This window comes from Carassius carassius, chromosome 12 (genome assembly GCF_963082965.1).
Source record: "Carassius carassius chromosome 12, fCarCar2.1, whole genome shotgun sequence".
NCBI classification, from domain to species: domain Eukaryota; kingdom Metazoa; phylum Chordata; class Actinopteri; order Cypriniformes; family Cyprinidae; genus Carassius; species Carassius carassius.
In genome coordinates this window covers 33369813-33383457 of record NC_081766.1, presented here as the reverse complement: position 1 = coordinate 33383457, position 13645 = coordinate 33369813, and the positions used below count along the sequence as shown (strand labels likewise).

The 13645-nt window shown below is 34.1% G+C and overlaps 1 protein-coding gene across 3 annotated transcripts in view; it reads right to left on the bottom strand.

Moving 5' to 3' along the window:
• Nucleotides 1-13645, bottom strand: part of LOC132155297 (adhesion G protein-coupled receptor L2-like) — a 176205-nt gene that overhangs the window by 49079 nt on the left and 113481 nt on the right. For 2 of the 3 annotated variants that reach the window (XM_059564175.1, XM_059564177.1), the window contains exons 17-20: nucleotides 12695-12863; nucleotides 8220-8348; nucleotides 6984-7080; nucleotides 4623-4733 (exon numbers count right to left, since the gene is read on the bottom strand). In XM_059564175.1, the coding sequence (XP_059420158.1) occupies nucleotides 4623-4733; nucleotides 6984-7080; nucleotides 8220-8348; nucleotides 12695-12863 (506 nt within the window). The remainder of the gene's footprint in view (nucleotides 1-4622; nucleotides 4734-6983; nucleotides 7081-8219; nucleotides 8349-12694; nucleotides 12864-13645) is intronic. The other variant, XM_059564176.1, reaches the window with a different exon arrangement.

Genomic DNA, 13645 nt, shown 5'->3' with positions numbered 1-13645 from the left:
CACAATTCTGACTTTATATCTCACAATTATGAGTTTATATCACACAATTCTTACTTTATATCTCACAATTATGAGTTTATATCACACAATTCTGACTTTATATCTCGCAATTATGAGTTTATATCACACAATTCTTACTTTATATCTCACAATTATGAGTTTATATCACACAATTCTGACTTTATATCTCGCAATTATGAGTTTATATCACACAATTCTTACTTTATAACTAGCAATTACGAGTTTATATCTCGCAATTATGAGTTTATATCACACAATTCTGACTTTATATCTCACAATTATGAGTTTATATCACACAATTCTGACTTTATATCTCACAATTATGAGTTTATATCACACAATTCTTACTTTATATCTCACAATTATGAGTTTATATCACACAATTCTGACTTTATATCTCACAATTATGAGTTTATATCACACAATTCTTACTTTATATCTCACAATTATGAGTTTATATCACACAATTCTGACTTTATATCTCGCAATTATGAGTTTATATCACACAATTCTTACTTTATAACTAGCAATTACGAGTTTATATCTCGCAATTATGAGTTTATATCTCACAATTATGAGTTTATATCACACAATTCTGACTTTATATCTCACAATTATGAGTTTATATCACACAATTCTGACTTTATATCTCACAATTACGAGTTTATATCACACAATTCTGACTTTATATCTCACAATTACGAGTTTAAATCAAACAATTCTGACTTTATATCTCGCAATTATGAGTTTATATCACACAATTCTTACTTTATAACTAGCAATTACGAGTTTATATCTCGCAATTACGAGTTTATATCTCGCAATTATGACTTTATAACTCGCAATTATGAGTTTATATCACACAATTCTGACTTTATATCTCACAATTATGAGTTTATATCACACAATTCTTACTTTATATCTCACAATTATGAGTTTATATCACACAATTCTGACTTTATAACTAGCAATTACGAGTTTATATCTCGCAATTATGACTTTATATCTCGCAATTATGAGTTTATATCACACAATTCTTACTTTATATCTCACAATTATGAGTTTATATCACACAATTCTTACTTTATATCTCGCAATTATGAGTTTATATCACACAATTCTGACTTTATATCTCACAATTACGAGTTTATATCACACAATTCTGACTTTATATCTCACAATTACGAGTTTATATCACACAATTCTGACTTTATATCTCGCAATTACGAGTTTATATCACACAATTCTGACTTTATATCTCACAATTACGAGTTTATATCACACAATTCTGACTTTATATCTCACAATTACGAGTTTATATCACACAATTCTGACTTTATATCTCACAATTATGAGTTTATATCACACAATTCTGACTTTATATCTCACAATTACGAGTTTATATCACACAATTCTGACTTTATATCTCGCAATTACGAGTTTATATCACACAATTCTGACTTTATATCTCGCAATTATGAGTTTATATCACACAATTCTGACTTTATATCTCACAATTATGAGTTTATATCACACAATTCTGACTTTATATCTCGCAATTATGAGTTTATATCACACAATTCTGACTTTATATCTCACAATTACGAGTTTATATCACACAATTCTGACTTTATATCTCGCAATTACGAGTTTATATCTCGCAATTATGACTTTATAACTCGCAATTGCATGTGATAAAATCTGAATTGCAAGATATGATCTCACAATTCAGAGAAAAAAAAGTCAGAATTGTGAGATAAAAAGTCACAATTACCTTGTTTTATTTTTTGCAAACATGATACTTGACTCTGAACTGCTGCTAATCATTATTCTTTTGCGTTAGCAGCGCAAAAGGTTGTGGGTTCAATTCCCAGGGAACACAAAGGAATGTATAGCCTGAATGCACTGCAAGTCGCTCTGGATAAAAGCATCTGATAAATGTAGCACTCTTCTTCCCAATTAAAAATTATTTTCAAATTCAGGAATTAAAATTTAAATTTAAAATGTATTTGCGATTGACTTTTGGTATGCTGGCCAGCTCGGCATATCTAGAAAAAATAGAATTAATATTTCCATTTTGCTCAAAAATCATTTCAGTTAGTAACTGGATGATTTGTGAGTTGATTTCAGTAGTGAGCGAATCTATCAGAAGGCTGAATGCAGGATGTGGCAGGAGTAACACTCAAGCAGTCTTTAAAATAAATAAATACTGATTACACTTTATTTTGATAGTCCACTTTACACATTCTACTAACTAAAAGTAACTTAGTGCAACTGCATGTCAACTAATTCTCATTCGTGTGTTTGTAGAGTGTTAGCAGACATGTACTTGCAAAGTTAACATCAGAATTAAATCAGAAACATCAAAATAAAGTGTTAGTTGAATATTTTCTGCTTAGGCCTACAGTATACGAATGCATTAACATCTCAAGTCATAATTACAAAGCAGTATGAAAAAGCAGTATCTCTTGACTAATAAAAATAAATTGGTGACAGAAATCATACAGTTTATGAATGGCTGTTTCATGTGGAGCAGAAGATGGATTTAAATTTCTGTAGTTTAAAGGAAAGATGTGAAAAACATATCTGTGCTCTGCTGTGAAATAAGGCATGAAAGAGTTGAACGGGAGGAGAGAGAGACAATGAAGGACAAAAATAAAGCAAACAACCATAAAACATCATCTCAGCCAAGATTATTTGCATTTGTTTGTGCGCTGGCGATGGGTTTAATCCAGTCAGGTGCTGTCTGGAGAAGCAGGCCAACAGATGCAGTCAGAATGCTGTTGGATGAGCTGGAAAGCAGGACTTCTGGGAGAAAAGCCAGGCCAGATCTTTGATTGCTCGGTGTTGCAATTTTACAAATGCTTTTCCTGCTGGTGTTTGTTTGTCTAGGTGAAATGTAAGGACCAAAGGTCTCAGTCTGAGCGAGCTGTTCAGATGCAATTAGAAGGGTTTCTTTTGTTCACTCCTTCTGCATGCAGAGCATTTGTGCAGCAGTCGGTCCTGAAACATGGCTAGGAAGAAAATACACTGCCCCAAACAGAAATATAACTCTTCTATTGCATTAGAGTGAAAACATTTATCCAAACGTCCTTAAAACAGCACTGAAACGGTCAGCATTCTTATGCATTTCCACATTATTCAAGAGACTGACAGTGACCATTTATTTCATTATATGCTGTAAATTTGCATACTCTACCATAAAACTGTTAAAGTACAGAATATCTGGTTTTATAATATACATATATATTCTGTTCAGCTTAGTCTGTTGAAACTAGATCACAATGCACTTGTGTTTTATAACCGAAATCACTTAAAATATTGAACTTTTTTTTTTTTTGATGATGATACAGTATTAAATGGCAAATGCTGACTCAGTCTACTCAAATAATGCAAAGTTACCTGTGGTTCAATAATCTAATAAAGCTAGGAAGCCATTTGTCAACCACATCATCGGTCTACTGCACACATGAGGAATGCCTTCGTTCTTTAACTGAGTTTAGATCAGAAGCAATGAAAGCTGCATCTGAACGGGTTGACATAGCACAGCATCTCATAACAATGGCTTTCTTTTTAACAATGGCACTACAGAGAACAGACTCTGATTCACGAAACATTCTCTCCTCTATGCAAAGCTGATGGTTTAAATCCATTCGTCACTGTATATACGCTACAGAATACGTGGAATACTGAATCCATGAAGGACTTTAAAATGATTGAGTATTGCCATTAAAAGAAAAAAAGTACAACACAGTTGCTATGGTTCATAACTTTTAGCTGTAAGCCATTACAAAAATTATTAGAGCGAAAAGTTTCATAATAATAATAATATTATTTTATGTGTGGTTTCATATGATGACTTGTTTAATGTCGAGTTATCAAAATGTCAAATCTACTGTAAATAGAAAATACTCCCTCAGTCTACTTTCTGTTTCTTTTTTCAATTGTGAAAATGGAGTGAAATGTTGTTTTACACATTTTCCCCCCAATGTATGCTCTTCTTTTTATATACATAAAATGAAAATGCATGGTGATCACTGACTGTTCACCTCAAATTTGGGTGGTTTATTAAAACTGCTGTATGTTTACATTAAACAGATTAAACTACAGTCCCCTTACATAATACAAATTACCCTCTCTAAAATTAAATAACATACATAAAAACAAAAACTGAGATGAAATTAATAATATATAACACTGACATTATGCCAAATACTGCTGACCAATGAACAATTTTGTTTCAACTTCAAGTGTTTGTGCTGCTTTAAAATGTAAAGTTTAGTCGATCTGTAATGTGAAGTTATAATATTAAGTGACAACTTGGATATTTGAGTCGTCTCAAGTTAAATCTGGCAAAGCTATTCTAACGCATGATTGACAAAAAGTCTCACAAAATACATCCAAATGAAAAGCGTTAACTAATAAATTGGAGGTAATGGTATGAAAAAAAAGCAAAAGATTTATGCAGCTGAAAAACTAATGTTTTGAAAACAGATTGTCTGCAAATCACGGTCCAGTGCCAATCATGCTGTGAAAACACTTGCTTTTTTCAACCCACATTCCCAAACGCTTTCCCGAAAGAGAAGCGCCCCGTAAAGCACCTGGAGAAGGGGTGTTGCAGACGATGGTTTCGGCAAGAAGGTTGTTATAGCGGTTGTTAGTGTCGTGAGGCCTGAGGAGAGGGTTAGTTAGCAGATAGTTGCTGGTCATTCCTGTGTAAATAGAGAAAGGAGAATGAGCGTGAACGAGAGAGGTTTAGGAAAACAACAGAAGAGACAGAATTACGTTTGCCATTCAGATGGCATTGCTGTGTGTGTGTGAACAGCGGCACAGAAGAACTAAATGTTGACTGATCGTATATATATTTCAAATATGTGAACAGAGCTCACCAAGCTAATTTTTTACTTAAAAATATCTCTTATCTCACTAGAACTGATACGATTCTTTGACTTTCAGACACTAATATTCATAAAAATGTCTCTGTGTACAGCATGCCTCTGTCCCAATGCCACATTACAGATCAATCTTTTCAGAATATACTTATGAGGGCTACAAATAACACTATTGAATTAACTTTCAATTCCCAATTTTAAGTGTACCAAAGAACACTGGATAAGCCAAACTTTCCTGCATCATACCTGGGCGTGTTATTTTAGTTTGACTCACTAAGTCACATCAAACAGCTCTGAACATCAAACTCTATGATGTCTAGTGTCAGCAACACTTTTGCAAAGCATAAATAATTTATCATTTTTACAATGCACCATGGTTGCTCCCCAACCTAGGACAATATAGTGAATGTTTGGGTGTAAAATCAATATTTTCTTGCCATTTATATTTGTTTATATATATATATATATATATATGCATATGCATGCATGCATTTACCTTTTGGATGTAGTTATAAAGATTTCTCCTTAAATGTAGTTTTCTTTATAATTTTGTCAAAACTTTATTTTGTTTAGTTAGCTTTAATCAAGTTTTTTTGCCTCTCCCTGCACTGTAGATAAATTGTATTTTCTTGATATTTTTGTGTTACATTTTAAACTGTGCGATATAAATAGAAAAAAAAAAACCTCAATGTAGAGTCCTGATGAAAAAGACGAAGAGACTATATGCTTGCCGATCCTAACATAACAGCACAAACAGCTCATCTTGGCACTCCAACAGAAAGAAGAAAATAAAAATAAAATGCAATTAAAGAAATAAGATATCCAGTTAAGCGTTTTGAGCCACATATTCTATTATGGAGTTGTTTTCTTTATAACAGTTTAAACCTGTATGTAGTATGTGATGGAGAAAACCTAAAAAATACACTTTTACACTGAACAAAATGATAAAAGCAACACTTTTGTTTTTGCCCCCATTATTCATAAGCTGAACTCAAAGATCTAAGACTTTTTCTATGTACACAAAAAGCCTATTTCTCTCAAATGTTGTTCACAAATCTGTCTAAATCTGTGTTAGTGAGCACTTCTCCTTTGCGGAGATCATTCATCCTCCTCACAGGTGTGGCATATCAAGATGCTGATTAGACAGCAGGATTATTGCACAGGTGTGTCTTAGGCTGGCCACAATAAAGGACGACTCTAAAATCTGCAGTTTTATCAGACAACAGATGTCACAAGTTTTGAGGGAGCATGCAATTGGCATGCAGACTGCAGGAATGTCCACCAGAGCTGTTGCCTCTGAATTGAATGTTCATTTCTCTACCATTAGCCGTCTCCAAAGGCTCCAAATAGGCCTTTTGTGTACATCGAGAAAGTCTTAGATCTTTGAGTTTAGCACATGAAAAATGGGGACAAAACAGTTCTGTTCAAAATACCAAATATATCTTCATTACTTGTTGTGTTACTAGAAAGAAAGAGCAAAATACGTCTGAATGCATACAAGTGTTCATTTTTTAAATGATTAGTGGTATTTGCCAGCATTGTTCACCTGGAATGTTTTGATATTGCTTTATCTGCTGCCAAGTCTGCAAAATAACAGTATTTAAATTCATATTTAAAAAAAAGTTTATATATAAAATACATATATACACATTTTTTATTATTATTATACAACTATGCACTCTCATTGTGGATTTATGTAAAATAATTTTATTTATATAATAATTTTGTATAATCAAATTATCAGCCATTTTTACATTACATTCAGCTAATGTGCTTTAACTGTCCATGCATGCACTTGTTAACTAAACTATTACCCAGAAATCTTATATTGAGTGTTTTGAGTTTATTCAATGCACTTTGTGGCTACAGGCTGCATTTACTTTTTTCCCATCATGGCGAAATAAATAAATCATACAGAATAACGATTTGTCACTATTTACCCTTAATTAGGAGGCCTGATGAAGACAAAAGGAAATAAAAGAATGACTTTCACATAAACATCTCTGGAACAAGTAGAAAAGCCCTATAGTATCTATGAACCCATAGTAGCGTGTGTGTTTGATCGGTCACCTTGGTTTAGAGTGGAAGTGCTGTTGATATCTCCAGAGATGAAGGACGACTCTGACTGTTTCCTCACAGTGTCGTTCCACATGCTCCTGATGCGGCTCTGCGGCGACAGAAAGACACGTTCCCTGATTAATGCGTCTAATATTCATGCAGCACCGGCAAACACTGTTTAGCAGGACTATTAACACCACATGTGGAATAAAAGACTGCAAAAGAAAATGTCTAAGCAACACATTCTGAAGATTACATCTGCTGCAGCTTCACAAATCCCTCACAATAACTACAATATTCACAGTAATTACAATATGCATTATTCATGGCCAGTTCAAACAACAATATTCAGCTTATTCTTTAATACGGACCAAATTATTATAGTATAGATACTTTCAGAAATAGTTATTATGAAAGGAATGTTGTGGTTTCAATACAGGTTAAGCTCTATCATCAATTATTTGTGGTATAATGCTGACTACAACAGAAAATTGTGTTGAATCCTTAAGTTAGAATTTTCTGCAAAGCTGCTTTAAATTATATAAAGCGCCATACAAATAAAAGGTGAACTGAAGTGAATTTGGGGGGGGGGGGCATTATTGAACTAACAATGAAAGTCTATGGGGCAAGACATTGTGGATAAATACATAAATAATTTCTTAGTTACATATGTCTGCATATTTGTAATTTTTTTTGCTGAAATGAGAGTATTAAATTTGTAGCTGAATTTTGTGTTGCGTCCTTTCAAAGCATGCATTTTACTCAACTACATTTCACTGTTATTCATTATTTTGAACTGAATACATAGACACCTTCAAGACTTCATAGCAATGTCCGATTCGTAAACAAGCCAATTCTCTGATTCTGATTTGATTTGAAACTGAATTTGCTGATCCAGCACAAATGCGAATTGGACAACTCTAGCTGTTCACAGATCAACACGTCACTGATTTAATGATCTGGTCGGGATTAAGTTAACAACTGTTGAGTTAACAACTGATTGTGGAGTTAACAACTCACTGAATTGTTCATTTCTGACTCCAAATGAACAGGCGGATCCAGCTTGAACTTGACGGTTTCTTTCTAATCAGCTGAAAGATTGATTCTTTAACTTGACCAGTTTAAGGGAGTATAATCAATCATGAACAGATAGAGAAGAGCAAACCTTGTTTACAATCACTACTGCAGACAAGTGAGAGAGTATATCAATGAAGAAGAATAAAAAAACTGAATGTATTTCAGATGTACCTGTGTAGCAGATGAATATCGAGCAGTGGACCTGGAGGCCGAGGTTTTATTAACCCCATGAGATCCTTCAGCAGGAAGACCAGTACAGCACTGAGACTGCCGGAAACACTTACTGTACTCTTTACGCACCTGTGACGACACAATCCAACACCAGCTCCGTTAACAAACAAAAACAATACATTATTACAGCAGAGGAAAGGGTAGGAGATGTGACATCATAAAATTAATTTGTATGTTTTCTTATTAGGCACTGAATCTGTTACCCATTAAAGGTCAGCCAATGACATCGCTACGCGGTAATGAAACATGATGACGAATTAAGCATAATATTTTATACAATAGTTCTTTCTGGTCATCGAATCTGATTGACTGAGAGCTTTTTCCAGCGGTGTCATATTCTACTGATAACAGATCTCTAACCGTTTCATCATCTGTATCACTCTACTTGAGGGATTTCTCACAGCGAGTCACCCAATTCCATTATAACAGTCATTCATGAACCCGCCGAGAGCAGCCTTTTATATTGAAAGACGCTGAAACAGGGCTGTAAACAAGGAAGTTATTTTTTCTTTCAATAAAAGCTTGTAAGACGTAGTTAACAAATGCAGTGAGCAGCACTGTCATCAGAAATCACCCTCAGCCATTGAAATGACAGTATGACAAAGATATCGCTTTCCTCGGCAGATATTCAGATTCATGTTTTTTTGTGAATATGACACTGAGCTGAAGAATGAATGCTGCATCAGGTAATCACAGTCGCTCAGTCCATCTCTCTCTCATTATACTTGACTCAATACAGTGAGCTTTTAATACAGTGATACAATAAGCTTTTAATGAAACAAGTACACTTTCCTTTGTTACTAGCTCTAAAGTGACGTTTTCGATTTAGTAATGGAGGCTTGATCTCAGCAGTTAAACTGAGATTTGTATCTGTGGCAGAAGGAAGAAGTTCGGCTCAGAAGAGGATTTTAACAGACACTCCCATTGTCTCTTTATTTATACACTTGTGCAGTCGAACTGTTGTATAAATTGAATATTGCTCAATTAGTTACATGTTTAAAGCCACTGCAGATACTTTTGCAGATTACGAAAGCCTTTGAACTAAGAACATAATCCTTTATTTAGCGAGGTGTTTGCATTAAACATTCTTCAAACATTCACACTTTTGCCTTGTGTGAGATGTACGACTTATCTTGTGGTCATACGGTGTTTATACTTAAGGTAAGCACAGATTAAAAAAAATGTGTGAGTTAGTTAAATGATTCATTTGGATTACACTCGTGGTAAATACACCACATGAGCTGCTTAAATACAGACAGATGCTGATTTCCTGCAACAGATGTTCTTCACTTATCACTAGCACACACACACACACACACACACACAAAAACAAGATTGAATATTCCTTAAAATCAACAAAAGCCCAGAAGGAAGTACAAAGACAGAATATAAATGCCATAATTAAATGTTACATAATAAAAATACACTTTATGGATATTAATACATACATACATATATATATATACACATACATATATACACATATATACATATACATATATACATATATATATATATATATATATATATATACAGTGTTGGGAAGGTTACTTTGGAAATGTAATAGGTTACAGATTACAAGTTACCCTGTTTAAAATGTAATAGTAGTGTAACTTTTTCAATTACTTTATTAAAGTAATGTAACTAATTACTTTTGAGTACTTTTTGATTGCTTTTCTAAATTTGTGAAAATTAAAGAATAATAAATAAAAGCATATACATCAACTTAAATACAGTTATCTAATAAGCATGTGACGTATTCTGTGTAATAAACTCCTGAAACATTGAAACATTGAACATTGAAACTGCTGTCTCTGTATATGATGATAGTTTTCTCAAAATAAGTAAAATGCACATGAAGTGACACAGAGCAGTTCTAGAAATTATGTTTATGTGCTCGTGTACTCCTATATTGAGATAGCAGAGGTTGAAAACACTGCGAGCTTCAGTAGGCCTATGTGTAGTAAATGAAACCATGTCTTTGCCATTAATTTACAGGAGGGGCGGACTGGGAAATAAATTCAGACTGGAAAATTCAAACTCATACAAACAAATTCATGGACAAAACTATTTTTTGTATGGACCTGACATAAAAAAGGTTTAAATCTTTAATTTGGGGACATGAAAAATAATTAAAAGTTTTCTCCTTAACTTCACCTTCACTTCCATTTTTCTCTTGAGTCTCTTTATTTTGCCCTGTTATCTATCCATGACTTTAATACTCAAGATTGAACAAAACTATACTTTACAATACAATACTCTACAATACTACATTATCTTTATAGAAAAATCCTAATACTGTACACGAGTCATGTTTTTCCCTTACAAAAAATTACCATGCTTTTATTAGCCTATATAAAAGTAAAATAACCTTATATATATATATATATATATTTTTTTTTTTTTTTTTTTTGCTATTGGATTTGTAAAATAATTTTAAATTTTTGGTTATCACAGTTAAACAATAGTAGGCTAACCATTTATAGTTAAATATTAAAATGTTAATTTTCGTAAGGGTTGTGTTGTTGTCTGTCGTAGCTCCCCCTAAACCTTTTAAAAAATCAGATTTTTTTTCCAGCTAAATTACTACTGTAACATTACAACAGATAATAATGATGTCCTTTATATAGTATTTTGAGTGATGACTGATGAACAACGTGCTGCTGCTTGATTAAATAAATAAAAAAACATCTTTACAGATGAAACTGACCTGAAACACTGAACAGTAGTTCTGCTTCTCTGCTCCAGCAGTACACTGTATTCTCTCTCTCCCTCCCTCTCTCCCTCCCTCTCTCTCTCTCTCCTTCCCTCTCTCTCTCTCTCCCTCTCTCTCTCTCTCTCTCTCTCTCTCTCGCATTGATTACTCTGAGTCTGATCCAAACCGTCTGGCGGAGGCGCGGAGAGCGCGCGAGTCATGACTAACACTTCATGACTTACTAGAGATTTAATTATCAAATGGCGGATTCGCAAATGATCGCTTTAGTACATTCGGCAGGCAATTATACAATAACAATATTAAAATAGAGGGCCAAATCGGCTGCCAGGCCACCGGGAATTGTCCCAGTTCTCCCGGTGTCCAGTCCGCGCCTGATTTCCACAGACACGCAGAATGTGCAAGTCATATATTGCATTTTTGGGGCTTTATATTCACAGACACTAGTCGATGTCATTTTTTGATTCAAGTGTACTGACCTACTTTTGATTTAGTCATCCAAAATGTGGCATAATCCGTCCGCGTTAGGCATTTCGTTTTTATGACTGGATTCTACGAACCAGACTGTATTTCCGCATCCCGGAAATTATTAGGGCGGTATGTCTCAGAATAGTCAGTGCAATTTGGGAAAGAAATCAGTTAAATCTGTATGTGGATGTGTGTAAATATTCAAATGTAATCCCCTTTGTAATCGTAAAAAATTTCATAAGTAACTGTAATTTAATTACTCATTTTTTCGTAGTAACTGTAACTAATTACAGTTACAATAATTTTGTAATTAAATTACGTAACGCCGTTACATGTAACTAGTTACTCCCCAACACTGTATATATATATAAATCTTCCCGGGGTTAAAATATATGTTTTTTGGCGCTAAATGTCACGTTATTGGTATTGGGGTCATTTCGACCCGCGGACACTATAAACACCCACAGACTTGGCAACACTGGTTCAGGTGGAGCGCAAGTCGCAAGTTACTACACAGACAACTTACACACAGCTTTCAAAATCGACAAAGAATCGCCCTAAAATGCAAATTTTACCAAGGCAACCCTGCCATAAAATGTATATTTTAACTCCGGAAAGAAATTTTTATCGGGGAACCTCCTGGAAACGCGATTGGGCTAGTTTTGAGAAGCAACTGGGCAGGATTTCTTGTGAAAACCTGGCAACCCTGATCCCTGATATACTTCTAATTACAGGAGCGTCTTTTCTGATGAGATGCGCATGAAAAACGCATTTCGATTTTTTGCACAGCCCTAATATTATATTTCAAATAATTCATTTTAAATATGATAAATAATCATCCAATGCCTGTGAATTTTGACTCTAAAACGGTTTCACTTTAAACTGGAGCAAGAGATGCAAGGTGAATGACTTTATTTATGGAAACACCATTTAAATGACCCATTAAATGACATTTGACTTTTATCTTTTATAACTGTATTAAAAACATATATTTAAAAGATACAACCTCTTAAAACAGGACTTTGAAAAAGACAACCTTGAAAATATTTACTGACTTGCTGACAAAAACAAAATAATCAGGCATAAGCTCAAAAGATTTGAGTTTAATTAAATGACAAATAAACATTGAAGCCAGAAAATGCATTATGAGCCAACATTTAACACATTCAGCTGCCTTCAGTAATGAAGAAGCGTGGTGTATGACAAACCCATTCCTATAATTTCATGGGTTTACCTTCTTCTGCAGAAGACAGTGGAAGATGAAGATGAACATCCCTTGTAAAGTGTTGAAGATGGTGAAGAGGTACGCCATGATTACTGAAGAGTCGTTCAAGAAAAACAGGCCGAACAACCACGTCAGACAAACCAGACACAGCAGTGCAAACGCACCAAACACCCAGGACCTGAAACCCACAGGTTTACACTCATAAATACATTTCATAGGCTACCCAGGCTCATTGGAAATACGTGCCTCTACCTTTATTCCTGCGAAACTCCAAAAACATCTATACATATGAATCGCTGCAGTTTCCACTTGAAAAGGACACCCAATTTGATTAAGAAAGCCTAATTTTCACACAGTACCTTGCACAATATTGTGACTTCAAAGTAATTTTAGCAAGCTGCCAGATTTGAAAACTGATACTTCTGAACATTAGCGTCACACAGTTTAATATGTTTGGGTTTTCTACTGCAGTAGTTGAAACTGCAGTTCGATAGATCATTGACCTTTCATGACACTCCCTGGACATTCTGAACCACCGCAATTCATGCCTGAAGCAACGTGATAAAAACGTGCCACGGTCACATAGTGAACGCACGTTTTAGAGCCACTCGCTGGAGTTTCGTGCAAAACGTGCAGTAAAGTACGTAACATCAGTATTTCACATATAGCACGTATTTCCAATGAGTATGGGTTTCTTTTGTGAGCAATATCATATAACATCTGTTTATAAGTGTCAAACTCTCTGCAAAACTTGCCGTAACTTAAAATAAATAAATGCATTTTTTTGTGCCTGTCCTACTCATTTATCTCATTTGTGACCCTGGAGCACAAAAGCAGTCTTAAGTCTCTGGGGTATATCTGTAGCAAAAGCCAAAAATACATTGTATTGGTCAAAATGATTTCAAAAATGATTTTTGTTTTATGCCAAAAATCATTAGAATATTAAGTAAAGATTATGTT